The sequence below is a fragment of the Mobula birostris genome, chromosome 5 (assembly GCF_030028105.1).
Source record: "Mobula birostris isolate sMobBir1 chromosome 5, sMobBir1.hap1, whole genome shotgun sequence".
In the NCBI taxonomy this organism is placed as follows: Eukaryota; Metazoa; Chordata; class Chondrichthyes; order Myliobatiformes; family Myliobatidae; genus Mobula; species Mobula birostris.
In genome coordinates this window covers 204,594,205-204,611,149 of record NC_092374.1, presented here as the reverse complement: position 1 = coordinate 204,611,149, position 16,945 = coordinate 204,594,205, and the positions used below count along the sequence as shown (strand labels likewise).

At 48.3% G+C, this 16,945-nt stretch overlaps 1 protein-coding gene across 8 annotated transcripts in view; it reads right to left on the bottom strand.

Moving 5' to 3' along the window:
- Nucleotides 1-16,945, bottom strand: part of LOC140198299 (tenascin-X-like) — a 225,612-nt gene that overhangs the window by 131,246 nt on the left and 77,421 nt on the right. For all 8 annotated transcript variants that reach the window (XM_072259364.1, XM_072259369.1, XM_072259366.1 and 5 more), the window contains exons 6-7: nt 14,315-14,578; nt 7,886-8,149 (exon numbers count right to left, since the gene is read on the bottom strand). In XM_072259364.1, the coding sequence (XP_072115465.1) occupies nt 7,886-8,149; nt 14,315-14,578 (528 nt within the window). The remainder of the gene's footprint in view (nt 1-7,885; nt 8,150-14,314; nt 14,579-16,945) is intronic.

Sequence of the window (16,945 nt, the reverse complement as noted above, 5' to 3'; positions counted from 1 at the left end):
AGACAGAATGGAGTGGGGTACACCGAGAGACAGGAAATGGAATGGGGGAGACAGACAGAATGGAGTGGGGTACACCGAGAGACAGGAAATGGAATGGGGGAGACAGACAGAATGGAGTGGGGTGGGGTATACCGAGAGACAGGAGATGGAATGGGGGAGACAGACAGAATGGAGTGAGGCACACCGAGAAACAGGAGATGGAATGGGGGAGACAGACAGAATGGAGTGGGGTACACTGACAGACAGGAAATGGAATGGGGCAGACAGACAGAATGGAGTGGGGTACACCGAGAGACAGGAGATGGAATGGGGGAGACAGACAGAATGGAGTGGGGTAAACCGAGAGACAGGAAATGGAATGGGGGAGACAGACAGAATGGAGTGGGGTAAACCGAGAGACAGGAGATGGAATGGGGGAGACAGACAGAATGGAGTGGGGTACACCAAGAGACAGGAGATGGAATGGGGGAGACTGACAGAATGGAGTGAGGCACACCGAGAGACAGGAGATGGAATGGGGGAGACAGACAGAATGGAGTGGGGTACACCGAGAGACAGGAAATGGAATGGGGGAGACAGACAGAATGGAGTGGGGTACACCGAGAGATAGGAGATGGAATGGGGGAGACAGACAGAATGGAGTGGGGTATACCGAGAGACAGGAGATGGAATCGGAGAGACAGACAGAATGGAGTGAGGCACACCGAGAAACAGGAGATGGAATGGGGGAGACAGACAGAATGGAGTGGGGTACACTGACAGACAGGAAATGGAATGGGGGAGACAGACAGAATGGAGTGGGGTACACCGAGAGACAGGAGATGGAATGGGGGAGACAGACAGGATGGAGTGGGGTATACCGAGAGACAGGAGATGGAATCGGAGAGACAGACAGAATGGAGTGAGGCACACCGAGAAACAGGAGATGGAATGGGGGAGACAGACAGAATGGAGTGGGGTACACTGACAGACAGGAAATGGAATGGGGGAGACAGACAGAATGGAGTGGGGTACACCAAGAGACAGGAGATGGAATGGGGGAGACAGACAGAATGGAGTGGGGTACACCGAGAGACAGGAGATGGAATGAGGGAAACAGACAGAATGGAGTGGGGTACACCGAGAGACAGGAGATGGAATGGGAGAGACAGACAGAATGGAGTGGGGTACACCGAGAGACAGGAAATGGAATGGGGGAGACAGACAGAATGGAATGGGGTACACCGAGAGACAGGAGATGGAATGGGGGAGACAGACAGAATGGAGTGGGGTACACTGACAGACAGGTAATGGAATGGGAGAGACAGACAGAATGGAGTGGGGTACACCGAGAGACAGGAAATGGAATGGGGGAGACAGACAGAATGGAATGGGGTACACCGAGAGACAGGAGATGGAATGGGGGAGACAGACAGAATGGAGTGGGGTATACCGAGAGACAGGAGATGGAATGGGGGAGACAGACAGAATGGAGTGGGGTACACTGACAGACAGGAAATGGAATGGGGGAGACAGACAGAATGGAGTGGGGTACACCGAGAGACAGGAGATGGAATGGGGGAAACAGACAGAATGGAGTGGGGTACACCGAGAGACAGGAGATGGAATGGGGGAGACAGACAGAATGGAGTGGTTCACCGAGAGACAGGAGATGGAATGGGGGAGACAGACAGAATGGAGTGGGGTACACTGACAGACAGGAAATGGAATGGGGGAGACAGGCAGAATGGAGTGGGGTACACCGAGAGACAGGAGATGGAATGGGGGAAGAGACAGAGACAGAATGGAGTGGGGTACACCGAGAGACAGGAGATGGAATGGGGGAGACAGACAGAATGGAGTGGGGTACACCGAGAGACAGGAGATGGAATGGAGGAGACAGACAGAATGCAGTGGGGTATACCGAGAGACAGGAAATGGAATGGGGGAGACAGACAGAATGGAGTGGGGTACACCGAGAGACAGGAGATGGAATGGGGGAGACAGACAGAATGGAATGGGGTACACCGAGAGACAGGAGATGGAATGGGGGACACAGACAGAATGGAGTGGGGTATACCGAGAGACAGGAGATGGAATGGGGGACACAGACAGAATGGAGTGGGGTATACCGAGAGACAGGAGATGGAATGGGGGAGACAGACAGAATGGAGTGGGGTACACTGACAGACAGGAAATGGAATGGGGGAGACAGGCAGAATGGAGTGGGGTACACCGAGAGACAGGAAATGGAATGGGGGAGACAGACAGAATGGACTGGGGTACACTGACAGACAGGTAATGGAATGGGGGAGACAGACAGAATGGAGTGGGGTACACCGAGAGACAGGAGATGGAATGGGGGAGACAGACAGAATGGAATGGGATACACCGAGAGACAGGAAATGGAATGGGAGAAGAGACAGAGACAGAATGGAGTGGGGTACACCGAGAGACAGGAGATGGAATGGGGGAGACAGACAGAATGGAGTGGGGTACACTGGCAGACAGGAAATGGAATGGGGGAGACAGACAGAATGGAGTGGGGTACACTGAGAGACAGGAGATGGAATGGGGGAGACAGACAGAATGGAGTGGGGTGGGGTATACCGAGAGACAGGAGATGGAATGGGGGAGACAGACAGAATGGAGTGGGGTACACTGACAGACAGGAAATGGAATGGGGGAGACAGGCAGAATAGAGTGGGGTACACCGAGAGACAGGAAATGGAATGGGAGAAGAGACAGAGACAGAATGGAGTGGGGTACACCGAGAGACAGGAGATGGAATGGGGGAGACAGACAGAATGGAGTGGGGTGCACCGACAGACAGGAGATGGAATGGGGAGACACACAGAATGGAGTGGGGTACACTGGCAGACAGGAAATGGAATGGGGGAGACAGACAGAATGGAGTGGGGTACACCGAGAGACAGGAAGTGGAATGGGGGAGACAGACAGAATGGAGTAGGGTACACCGAGAGACAGGAGATGGAATGGGGGAGACAGACAGAATGGAGTGGGTCAGGAAATGTCATGGAGGAGATTGAGGGACAGAATGGACTGGGGTACACTGACAGACAGGAAGTGGAATGGGGGAGACAGACAGAATGGAGTGGGGTACACCGAGAGACAGGAGATGGAATGGGGGAAACAGACAGAATGGAGTGAGGTACACCGAGAGACAGGAGATGGAATGGGGAGACAGACAGAATGGAGTGGGGTACACCGAGAGACAGGAGATGGAATGGGGGAGACAGACAGAATGGAGTGAGGTACACCGAGAGACAGGAGATGGAATGGGGAGACAGACAGAATGGAGTGGGTCAGGAAATGTCATGGAGGAGATTGAGGGACAGAATGGAGTGGGGTACACTGACAGACAGGAAGTGGAATGGGGGAGACAGACAGAATAGAGTGGGGTATACCGAGAGACAGGAGATGGAATGGGGGAGACAGACAGAATGGAGTGGGGTATACCGAGAGACAGGAGATGGAATGGGGGAGACAGACAGAATGGAGTGGGGTACACCGAGAGACAGGAGATGGAATGGGGGAGACAGACAGAATGGAGTGGGGTACACTGACAGACAGGTAATGGAATGGGAGAGACAGACAGAATGGAGTGGGGTACACCGAGAGACAGGAGATGGAATGGGGGAGACAGACAGAATGGAGTGGGGTACACCGAGAGACAGGAGATGGAATGGGGGAGACAGACAGAATGGAGTGGGGTACACTGACAGACAGGAAATGGAATGGGGGAGACAGACAGAATGGAGTGGGGTACACTGACAGACAGGAGATGGAATGGGGGAGTCACACAGAATGGAGTGGGGTACACCGAGAGACAGGAAGTGGAATGGGGGAGACAGACAGAATGGAGTGGGGTACACCGAGAGACAGGAAGTGGAATGGGGGAGACAGACAGAATGGAGTGGGGTACACCGAGAGACAGGAGATGGAATGGGGGAAACAGACAGAATGGAGTGGGGTACACCGAGAGACAGGAAATGGAATGGGGGAGACACAGACAGAATGGAATGGGATACACCGAGAGACAGGAGATGGAATGGGGGAGACACAGACAGAATGGAGTGGGGTTCACCGAGAGACAGGAGATGGAATGGGGGAGACACAGACAGAATGGTTGGGGTACGCTGACAGACAGGAGATGGAATAGTGGAGACAGACAGAATGGAGTGGGTCAGGAAATGTAATGGAGGAGATTGAGGGACAGAATGGAGTGGGGTACACTGACAGACAGGAAATGGAATGGGGGAGACAGATAGAATGGAGTGGGTCAGGAAATGGAATGATTCATTCAGCTGTCTGCTTCAGAGCTCAGTACATGAGGTTCTTTATCACTGACATATCTCATGAAAGCTGTAGCTTTATAGCAGCTGTACAATGTAATACATAAAAGTATTATTTATACTTGCCCATAAAAAGTATTCACTCTCCCTTCGAAGTTTTCATGTTTTATTGTTTTACAACGTTGAATCACGGTGGATTTAATTTTGCTTTTTTGACAGTGATCAACGGAAAAAGACACTTTTGCGTCACAGTGAAAAGAGATCTCTACAAAGTGATCCAAATTAATTACAAAATATGTATTCACCCCTTTCATATTGCACACCAAATCATCACTGGTGCACAAGTCACATAAATAGTTAAATGGAGATCACCTGTGTGCAGTCAAGGTGTTTCAATTGATTGTAGTAAAAATACCCCTGTATCTGGAAGGTCCAACTGCTGGTGAGTCAGTATCCTGGCAAAAAATACACCATGACAACAAACGAATACTCCAAGCAACTCCGCAGAAAGGTTATTGAAAAGCACGTCAAAAGATGAATACAGTGCTAGAAAATTTCCAGATCACTGATTGATATAACTGGAGTCCGGTTAAGTCAATGATCAAGAAATGGAAAGAATATGGCTCAGCTGTAAATCTGCCCAGAGCAGCCCTTCTCAAAAACTGAGCGGCCATGCAAGAAGTGGACCGGGGAGGGAAGCCACCAAAAAGACCTGTGACAACTCTGGAGGTGTTACAAGTTTCACACCCAAAAAGCTGGACGAACTCAACAGGCCAGGCAGCATCTCTGGGAAAGGGTACAGTCGATGTTTCAGGCCAAAACCCTTTCGTCAGGACTGTAGAAAAAAAAGAGCGGGGTCAGATGGAAGGGGAGGAGGAAACACAAGGTGAAAGGTGAAACTGCAAGTGGGGAGGGGTGAGGTAAGGAGCTGAGAAGTTGATTGGTGAATGAGCTGAGGAATGGGGATCTAATAGAGGACAGAAGGCCATGGATGAAAGAAAAAGGGGGAGGAGCACCGGAGGGAGGTGATGGGCAGGCAAGGACATAAGGTGAGAGAGGAAAAAGGGGATGGGGAATAGAAAAGGTGGTGGGGGGGGGTGGAGGCATTGCCAAAAGTTCAAGAACTCAACTTCCCAGCTCTTTACTTCACCCCTCCCCCCCTCCCAGTTTCACCTATCACCTTGTGGTTCTTCCTCCCCTCCCTTCTAACTCTGACTCCTCATCTTTTTCTCTCCAGTCCTGCTGAAGGGTCTTGGCCCAAAACGTCAACAGTCTGTACTCTTTTCCATGGATGCTGCCTGACCTGCTGAGTTCCTCCAGCATTTTGTGTGTGTTGCTTGGACTTCCAGCATTTTCAGATTTTCTCTTGTTTGGGATTGAGTTATCAGTGGTTGAGATGGCAGAAACTGCACATACAACAACTGTTGCCCGGGTGCTTCACCAGTCACAGCTTTATGGGAGAGTGGCGAAGAGAAAGCCACTGTTGAAAAAAGCTCACATGAGATCCTGGCTAGAGTTTGCCAAAAGGCCTGTGAGAGACTCTGAAGTCAGCTGGAAGAAGGTTCTATGGTCTGATGAAACAAAAATTGAGCTTTTTGGCCATCAGACTAAACACAGCACATCATCAAAAACGCACCATCCCTATCATGAAGCATGGTGGTGGCTGCACCATGCTGTGGGGATGCTTCACTGCAACAGGCCCTGGAAGGCTTGTGAAGGTAGAGGGTAAAATGAATACAGCAAAATACAGAGAAATCCTGGAGGAAAACCTGATGCAACCTGCAAGAGAACCGCAACTAGGAAGAGGTTTTGTTTTCCAGCAAGACAATGACCCCAAGACATCCCACCTCTCCCGGAAGTTCCAGGAGTCTCCCGCATATTGAATGCAGCTCCATGACACCCACAAATTATACACAATATCCCGGAAATTGATTTTTTTTGAGAGGGAGAGGGAGGGCGAGAGCTAGCATCCTGATTGGTCTCTCTTCGTGCTAAGTAGACCTATCAGTTTTCTCTGTGGGAGGGCTTTACAGTCGACCTCAAAAATAATGACAGTGTTGCTCGCTGCACTGTTTGCAACAGTGACTTTTCTGTTGCCCATGGTGGGTTAAAATGTAAAAGACATATTGAGGTGAGTTTAACAGGTGTCATTCGTTCATTAGCATAGCTAACATTATTTAAACTAGCTGGCTAGCTGCTAAGGGGCTACTCTATTGATGTCTTATGTGATGAGGCCAAACTCCCTGTAGACTTGCTTAAAGGTGTAATAGAATAAACATGATAATATAAGTACATATTTTAATGTCACATTTTCTGCATATACCCAACTTGGTTTACAGATTAGACAAAATCACTAAACTAAGTATTACATACACCCTTGGAGGTCGACCAGGGGTAGGGCGGGTGGAATATGGCGTTGCAGGGGGTGGGGTCAGGGGTCGGGGGTGCTACCTCCCTGAAATGGTGGTACTACCTCCCTGAAATGAGATTTTGCAGAGTGGGATGTCTGCAGTCTGACAGAGCTTGTGCAGTTTTGAAAAGAAGAATGGGGAAAAATTTTCAGTGTCCAGATGTGCAAAGCTGATAGAGACCTATCCACACAGACTCAAGGCTGTAACTGCTGCCAAAGGTGCATCTGCTAAATACTGACTTGAAGGCGGTGAATACTTCTGCAATCAATTATTTTGTGTTTTATATTTGCAATTAGCTTGGCTCACTTTGTCGAGATCTGTTTTCACTTTGACATGAACGTGCCTTTCTTTCTGTTGATCAGTGTCAAAAAAAGCTAAATTAAATCTCCTTTGATTCAATGTTGTAAAATAATAAAACATAAAAACTGCCAAGGTTGGTGAATTCTTTATATAGGCACTGTAAGTTACAATAAGAGTATATAAAAATGTAAGTAACCAGTCCCAAAAAAGAGAAAAATAGTACAGTAGTGTTCATGACTTCATGGCTGTTCTGAAATCTGAACTTGCAAGATGAAATTTGTAATTAACTCCCTGCTCTCTCAGTTTTCAATTCCTACTTCCTTCATGTCACTACCCATGAACCATTGGTCTGATTTTATTCCTTCTTGGTACTCTACCCGAAGATACACCTGTAGTCAGCACAGTGTTGGCACATGGCCAAGTGGTTAAGGCGTCGGTCTAGTGATCTGAAGGTCGCTAGTTCGAGCTTCAGCTGAGGCAGCGTGTTGTGTCCTTGAGCAAGGCACTTAACCACACATCGCTCTGCGACGACACCACTGCCAAGCTGTATGGGTCCTAATGCCCGTCCCCTGGACAACATCGGTGGCGTGGAGAGGGGAGACTTGCAGCATGGGCAGCTGCTGGTCTTCCATACAACCTTACCCAGGCCTGCGCCCTGGAAACTTTCCAAGGGGCAAATCCATGGTCTCACGAGACTAATGGATGCCTGTAAAAAGTCAGCTCAGAGGCCCAGGCAGGGCCCAATTTTCTGGACAGTGATCCATTCCCTGTGGTTATACAAACTCTGGCCCAGTTTGTTACGGGGTAGGGCTCACATGTTGTACAGCTTCCTGTGTGGGGGTAGAGCACACAGCACTGACATTCCCGTATCGGCCTTACCTGTGGTTGCTGTGGTGATCACGGCCTCACTCTTCATCTTCCCCTGCTCACCCACTAGCGAGATGGTGTACTTGGTGCCCTTCTCCAGCCCTTTTAGTGTGGCTGTGCGATCCTGGCCAGACACCGTCAGCTCCCCGCCTCGGCTGTTCCGGGTGGTATAGCTGATGCGGTAGAGATCGACCTGGGCTACGGACCTCTCCCACTGCAGGCTGATGGTGGAGTCAGTCACGGCGACTGTCCGCAGGTCCCTGGGGCTGTCGATCACTGCCAGAGGCGAGGAGAGAAACATTGTCAAGGAAAAAGTTTTAAAATCTGAGGTGCAAATGGACTTGGGAGTCCTCGCACAGGATACATTAAAGGTTAACTTGCAGGTTGAGTCAGTGGTGAGGAAAGCAAATGCAATGTTTCGAAAGGACTAGAATATAAAAGCAAGGATGTAACGCTGAGGCTCTATAAGGCACTGTTCAGACTGCACTTGGGAGTGTTGTGAGCAGTTTTGGGCCTCTCATCTAAGAAGAGATTTGCTGGCATTGGAGAGGGTCCAGAGGTTCACGAGAATGATCCTGGGAATGAAAGGGTTAATGTACAAGGATCAGTTGATGACTCTGGGCCTGAACTCATTGGAGTTTAGAAGAATGAGGGGGAGAATCTCATTGAAAGCTATCACATATTGAAAGGCCTCGACAGAGTGGACATGGAGAGGATATTTCCAATAGTGGGGGAGTCTCGGACCAGAGGGCACAGCCTCAGAATGGAAGGACATTCCTTTCATCCACGAGAGTAATGAACCTACTCACCCGTGTGTCCACTGAACATGTGAGGGAACTGGAGCACCCGAAGGAAATCATGTGGTCACGTGATGGGGTCTGTTTGTATCCATTACAGCACATTTGCAGTGTGTCTGGGTGTGTGTGTGTGTGTGTGTGTGTGTGTGTGTGTGTAGTCACAACCACAGATTCGGCAGCGCAGTAGATATGGCAATTGCGCTCGTGAATATGCACGTGTCAGTTAATTATTATCTCATTGTGTTAGTATTTAATTCTATTCATTCCATCGTAGTATTTGTCGAGACTTGGACACAGCAACTCTTCGCTGCCTGCTTGCTTTCTGCCTTGCCTGAAAAATTGGACTGTTGAGTCAACTGACTCTGAAGACTAGTGGTATTCCTTTTCTTCTTAGTTCTTTTCAGCCTCAGTGTAGGCTCTGTTTTCTACTTGAGTTTAAGTTAATGGCCCTGCTTGGCCTAGCATTTATTGTTTACTTTTCCCTTTAACACCATTCACATTAAAGTCTGTGAACTATCAACTCGTGCCCGTGTCTCACTCCGCACTTGGGCCATATCTGAACCTGGTGACAGTTGTGTGTAGATGTGTGTACATACACCCATCTGTGCTCACAGAACCTTGTAATGTTCGGACGCAAGAATGTGTGTAGATGTGTACGTGTGGGTGAGGTGGTGGAGTTAGGATCAGAATCAGGTTTATTATTGCTGATATATAGATAGATAGATATACTTTATTGATCCCGAGGGAAATTTGGTTTCGTTACAGCCGCACCAACCAAGAATAGAGCGTAAATATAGCAATAGAAAAACCACAAACAATCAAACAACAAAATGCAAACTATGCCAGATGGAAATAAGTCCAGGACCAGCCTATTGGCTCAGGGTGTCTGACCCTCCACGGGAGGAGCTGCAAAGTTCGATGGCCACAGGCAGGAACAACCTCCCGTGACGCCCAGTGTTATATCTCGGTGGAATGTGGCGAAGTCCAACAGTAAAAAGTTCAATATCCGGTCTACAAACACGTTCCTCGATCGTAATATTACCCGGATTGCACCATCCGTTGTTAACCAGAACAGCAAGCCCCCAACTCCTTTACGCTTACCGCACTCAGTGCACTTCTGGTCAGCTGGAACGGTCTGGAAGCCGTCCATGGAAAAGTTTTGATCGGGTATGTCCTCGTACAGCCCCGTTCCAGTGAAACACATTACATTGCACTCCCGGAATGTTCTCTGATGCCTGGCTAGCGCCGTGAACTCATCCATTTTATTACCACCGAACTCCTCTTCTCCATAAGTCTCTGTTGTCTCGACCCGGTCCTCTTTCCTCGCCTTTGTGATCCCCCTCTGCATCCTCTGTGTGTTTTCCTCCAGATTTCAGCAGGGGTGTCTGCTGCTCTGCTCACTAAACCAGCCAGCATAAACTCAATCAGCTGGTCCCTGGAATAAACAATGCAATCATGCTTCTGCCCCGCTAATGAGGTGTCAGAATGTAACTATTTCCAGCGCTAAAGACCCTAATAAAACTCTCTCCACCTGCATGTTAGAGAGGGTGCAGCTTCAATGTGTTACCTTGAGAGAAAAAAATACCACAAATAATGTAAGTTAAAAAAGTAAGAAGAAAAAAGTAAGAAAACTAATCGGAATGGCTGTAACAGGCTGCATGCACGACCGGCGCATGCGCACTGAAAGAATGTTTCAACAAATTATATGTTGTAAAATCTGCTTTGCAGCACCAACACAGTGCAATACATAAACTATATTACAGAGGAACACACACAAAACGCTGGAGGAACTCAGCGGGTCAGGCAGCATCTACGGAGAGGGATGTACAGTCGACATTTCAGGCCGTTATGGACTCAGCATGACCATTTATTCCTCTCCGTAGACGCTGCCTGACCTGCTGAGTTCCTCCAGCATTTTATGTGTGTTGCTTTGAATTTCCAGCATCTGCAGGATCTCTTGTGCTTAAAAACATTACTCTAAGTTACAATTAGAGATAATTTTTAAATAAATACGTTGTGCGAAAAGAGAACAAAGAAGTGAGGTGGCGATCATGTGCTCACTGATCTGATGGTGGCGCGGCAGGAGCTGAAACGGTGCGTGTGTGTCTCCTCACTGAGGGTAGCAGTGTGCAGAGTACCCACCCGGGCCGTCCGGGCTGCACAGTCAGACACACCACATTCCTTGCTGACTGCAGTGCTTTTCGACATGCCTTGACTTCAGCTCAGCCTTGTTCCCAGGCAAATATTTAACAACATGGTGAGTGCAAGTCAGAGGTTTAGTCGAGCTCACCAGACATACAATAGTGGCATCTGTGGTCAGATGTACTGACCCCCCCCCCCCCCAGCACCTCCCTGTGAACAACATTCCAGTCACAGTCTGTGCTCTGCTCTACATTGTCACCCCCGCTCTAGCAGACTAGACTCCACGACACCTCCTCCCGGCTCTGCTTTCACCACCTTACTGAATTGAATCCACATTACTTTACAAAAAAGAAGAAAAGTCAGCAATGAGACTTCTTTAGGAGGTGGAGGAGCCTTGGTATGTCATCAAAGACTAACAAGTTTCCGCAGATGTACCATGGAGAACCTTCTAACTGGCTTCACTGCCTCTGGTGTGGGGCAGAGTTGGGGGCACTGCACCGCATTGTAAAAAGCTGCAGAAAGTTGTAAACTCAGCCAGTCCCAACGTGGGCCAAGCCTCGAGAATATCTACAAGAGGCAATGCCTCAGGAAGGTGACATCCATCAGGAAAGTTCCTCATAACTCCAGACATGCCCTCTTCCCATTTCTACCTACATGGAGGAGCTACAGAAGCCTGAAGACACACACTCAGTTTTTGAGGGACAGCTTCTCCCCTTCATCATCAGATTTGATTGCGGCTGATTTATCTTCCCTCTCAACCCGATTATCCTGCCTTCTCCCCATGACTTCAGATGCCCAGACTAATCAAGAATCTGTCAACCTCCGCTTTAAATATACTCAATTACTTGGCCTGCACAACCATCTGTGGCAATGAATTCGCAGCTTCATCACCCTCTGGCTAAAGAAATTCCTCCTTATCTCTGTTCTAAAATGATGTCCCTCTATCCTGAGGCTGTGCCCTCTAGTCCTAGACTCCCCCACTATAGGAAACATCCTCCCCACATCCACTCTATCTGTGCCCTCTGGTCCTAGACTACCCCACAATAGGAAACATCCTCTCCACATCCACTCTATCTGTGTCCTCTGGTCCTACATTCCCCTACTAGGAAACATCCTCTCCACATCCACTCTATCTGTGCCCTCTGGTCCTAGACTCCCCCACTACAGGAAACATCCTCTCCACATCCACTCTATCTGTGTCCTCTGGTCCTAGACTCTCCCACTACAGGAAACATCCTCTCCACATCCACTCTATCTGTGTCCTCTGGTCCTAGACTCTCCCACTACAGGAAACATCCTCTCCACATCCACTTTATCGGGGTCTTTCAATGTTCAATAGGTTTCAGTGAGATCGCCTCTCATTCTCTCATTCTTCAAAACTCCAGGGAGTACAAGCCCAGAGATATTAACCACTCCTCACGTGTTAACCCTTTCATTCCTGGAATCATTCTCGTATCGCTCCTCTAGACACTCTTTTCTTAGGCAAGGATCCAGAACTACTCACAATATCTAACTGTGGTCTGACCAATTCCCCATAAAGCCTCAGCATCACATGCTTGCTTTTATATTCCAGTCCTCTAACATTGCATTTGCCTTCCTTACCACCGACTCAACCAGCAGGTTATGACTGAGATTGTCTTCTGGTCTTTGGAGAGGATATTCTTGCAGGATTGTAAATAAAGCCACATGGTTAAACTTGAGATCCAAGAAGAGGCTGGTCACTTATAAAACAGCCAAAACCACCAAGATTCATGCCTCATTCTTGGCATCCAAAGCAGCTCAGGATCACAATACACAGAACCCACAGTAAGAAAGGTGACAGAATAATCGCCAGTAACCTCACGAAGGATCCCACCCACCCTGCTCATGAGCTGTTTGTCCCACTCCCATCAATGAGGAAGCTACGTAGCATCCACACCAGCACCACCAAACTTTATTCCCCATTCCCGTTTCCCTCTCTCAGCTTTTCTCCTTACCTGCCTATCACCTCCCTCTGGTGCTCCTCCCCCTTCCCTTTCTTCCATGGCCTTCTGTCCTCTCCGATCAGATTCTCCCTTCTCCAGCCCTGTATCTCTTTCACCAATCAACTTCCCAGCTCTTTACTTCGCCCATACCCCCTCCCGGTTTCACCTATCACCTGCTACCTTGTACTTCTCCCTCTCCGACCCCCACCTTCTGAATCTGACTTCTCATCTTTTTCCTCCAGTCCTGACGAAGGGGTCAGCCTGAAACATCAACCATGTACTCTCTTCCATAGATGCTGCCTGGCCTGCTGAGTTCCTCCAGCAATTTGTGCGTATTACTTTGATTTCCGTCATCTGCAGACCTTCTCATTTCTGACACATAATCAGTTACTCTCCCCAAGCAGCAAGGCCGATCAACACCCCCACCCACTAACCCACCCCACCACCACGACTTTATCATTTCCTGCCAGTCACCTTATGTACAGACATTCCTGTGCCTAGTGTCACTTTATGGCCACACATTCAATCTGTGTACACCAGCCATTTAATGGTGTTTATATTTATTGCGTTTTTATCATTACTGTGTTCTTTATCTTACTGTGCTTTTTGTGCTGTATTGGAGTTGGAGCAACAATTATTTAACTTGTGTACTGGGAATGACACTAAACAATCTTGAATCTTGAACGTCTTACAGTCTTAATAAAAAGGCCATAGCCACCATGTTTAAATTCCCGACCATGACTTCCGAAGAAATTCAGCATCGAGCACACCTACACGAAACGATGTCGCAGGGAAGCAGCATCCATCGTCAGGGAACCCCACCACCCAGGTTACGCTCTCTTCTGGCTGCTGCCATTAGCAAGGAGGTACAGGAGCCTCAGGACTCACTCCACCAGGTTCAGGAACAGTAATTACCCCTCAACCCTCCGGCTCTTCAACCAGAGGGCAGAACTTCACTCAGCTTTACTTACCCCATTACTGAACTGTTCCCATAACCTTATGACTCACTTTCAAGGAATCTTAAGCTCGTGTTCTTGATATTTATCGCTTATTTATTGACCATTATTTCTTTTTCTTTCTTTTAGTATTTGCACAGTCTGTTGCCTTTTGCACATTGTTTTTTTTTAGTCCATCCTGTTGAATACAGTTGTTCATTGATTCTATAGGAAGAGATACAGTCGACGTTTCGGGCCGGGACACTTCGTTAGTCCTGACGAAGGGTCTCGGCCCGAAACTTCGACTATACCTCTTCCTATAGATGCTGCCTGGCCTGCTGCGTTCACCAGCATTGTGTGTGTGTTGCTTGAATTTCCAGCATCTGCAGATTTCCTCATGTCTGTGTTCATTGATTCTATTGCGCTTCTTTCTAATTATTGTGAATGCCTGTAAAAAATGAATCTCAGGGTTGTATATTGCAACATACATGTACTTTGAACTGTGAACTTTGAACTTAATAAAATGGCCATAAGCACCATGTTTTATGCCTCAGCCTTGACCTCAGGACACAACATCACCATTTCGGACAGAGGGGAACTCACCTGTAGTGCCTCTGGTTGCTGCTGCCTTGCTCCGGTGGGGGCCCCGCTCGCCCACCAGCGAGATGGTGTGCTCCACCCCAGCCTCCAGTCCGGTCAGCACCGTCTGGCTGTTTCCAGCGGGCACCACCACCTGGCTGCGACGGCCTGTTGCCGAGGAGTAGTTGAGCTGGTAGCGGTCGATGGCAGCCAGCGGCCTCTTCCAGCCCAGCTCGAGGGTCGTGTTGGTGGCCGAGACCACTCGCAGGTTCTGGGGGCTGTCGATCACTGCGGGCGAGATCAAGTCCTCAGTCAATTGGTCAACAAGCATCGGGAAAGATGCAGCCACCTGTGAACAGCTGGGGGGACTTGCGCAAGTCAAAATAAATGAGCCACAAACACGAATCGCTGGAGAGACTCAGCAGGTCAGGCAGCATCCATGGAGGGAAATAAAAAGCCGACTTTTCAGGCTGAGACCCTTCATCAGGACTGGAAAGGAATGGGGCAGAAGCCAGGATAAGGTGGTCAGGGAGAGGGGGAGGAGGACAAGTTGGCAGGTGATAGGTCAGACCAGGAGAGGGGGAAGTGGGTGGGTGGGGAAGGGGAGATGAAGTGAGAAGCTGGGAGGTCATAGGTAGAAGAGGTAAACAATCTGATAGGAGAGGAGAGTGGACCGTGGAAGAAAGGAAAGGAGAAGAGGCTCCTCCTCTTTACTCCTATCAGATTCCTCCTCCTTCCCTTTCACAGTCCGAAATATCAACTCTTTATTCACCTTCATAAACACTGCCTGACCTGCTGATTTCCACCAGTGTCTGTGTGTTGTTCTGGATTTCCAGCATCTGCAGAATTTTTTGTGCTTAAAATAAATGTCTCCTTTACAGCAGGATGCCATTTTGCTGGTGGGAGGGGAGGATGGATATCGTACACTGGTATCATATCATGCATCACTGCCTGGTATGGGAACTGTACCTCCCTCAATCGCAGGACTCTGCGGAGAGTGGTGCAGACAGCCCAGCGCATCTGTAGATGTGAACTTCCCATGATTCAGGACATTTACAAAGACAGGTGTGTAAAAAAGGCCCGAAGGATCATTGGGGACCTGGGTCACATCAACCACGAACTGTTCCAGCTGCTACCATCTGGGAAACGGTACCACAGCATTAAAGCCAGGACCAACAGGCTCCAGGACAACTTCTTCCAGGCCATCAGACTGATTAATTCACACTGATAAAATCGTAGTTCTATGTTATATTGACTGTCCTGTTGTACATACTATTTATTACAAATTACTACAAGTTGCACATTGCACATTTAGTCAGAGACGTAACATAAAGATTTTTACTCCTCATGTATGTGAAGGATGAATGTAATAAAGTCTATTCACAAGATCACAAGACAAAGGAGCAGAAGTAGGCCATTCGGCCCATCGAGTCTGCTCCACAGCTCCCCCATGAGCTAAACTATTCACCCATCTAGTTCCAATTTCCGGCTTTTTCCCCATATCCCTTGATACCCTGACTAATTAGATACCTGTCAATCTCCTCCTTAAACACCCTCAATGATCGGGCCTCCACAGCCATATGTGACAACGAATTCCACAAATCCACGACCCTCTGGCTAAAAAAATTTCTCCTCATCTCTGTTTTAACTGGGTACCCTCTAATTCTAAGACTACGGCCTCTTGTCCTGGACTCACCCACCAAGGGAAACAACCTTTCCACATCTACTCTGTCCAACCTTTTCAACATTCAAAATGTTTCTATGAGATCCCCTCTCATTCTTCTATACTCTTAATGAATACAATCCAAGAGCCGACAAACGCTCCTCATATGTTAGCCCCTGCATTCCAGGAATCATCCTCGTAAATCTTCTCTGAACTCTTTCCAACATCAGTACATCCTTTCTAAGATAGGGGGCCAAAACTGCACACAGTATTCCAAATGAGGTCTCACTAATGCCCATAGAGCCTCATCAACACCTCCTTACTCTTATACACTACTCCTCTTGAAATGAATGCCAACATAGCATTCGCTTTCCTTACCGCCGATCCAACTTGGTGGTTAACCTTTAGGGTATCCTGCACGAGGACCCCCAAGTCCTTTTGCACCTCCGATTTTTGAATTTTCTCCCCATCTAAATAATAATCTGCCCAATTATTTCTTCTTCCAAAATGTACAACCGTACATTTGTCAACGTTGTATCTCATCTGCCATTTCTTTGCCCACTCTCCTAAACTGACTAAGTCTCTCTGCAACCTTTCCGTTTCTTCAACATTTTCTGCTCCTCCACCTATCTTGGTGTCATCTGCAGTTCATTTTACTACACAAGGCACACTGTGTTATCGAAACACATGAATGAGGTTAATTGCTGCAGTGTTAATTGAAGGCTATGCAGGGCCTTCATATGGAATTGGGATTGGTTTATTGGTGTTAATTTTTATTGTCACTTATACCAAGATACAGTGAAAGGCTTGTTTTGCCAACTGTTCACACACATCAGATCATTACACAGTGCACTGGACTGCGTTGGTCATGGTCAACCATAGATATTGCGGCCTATTGATACACAAGACAGGGCAGAGACTGATACAGCAGCATCACAGGGGTTGCCCGTCAGTGTGGGACAGCCTTAGGGACTCCTAAGACTTTTCCTGGG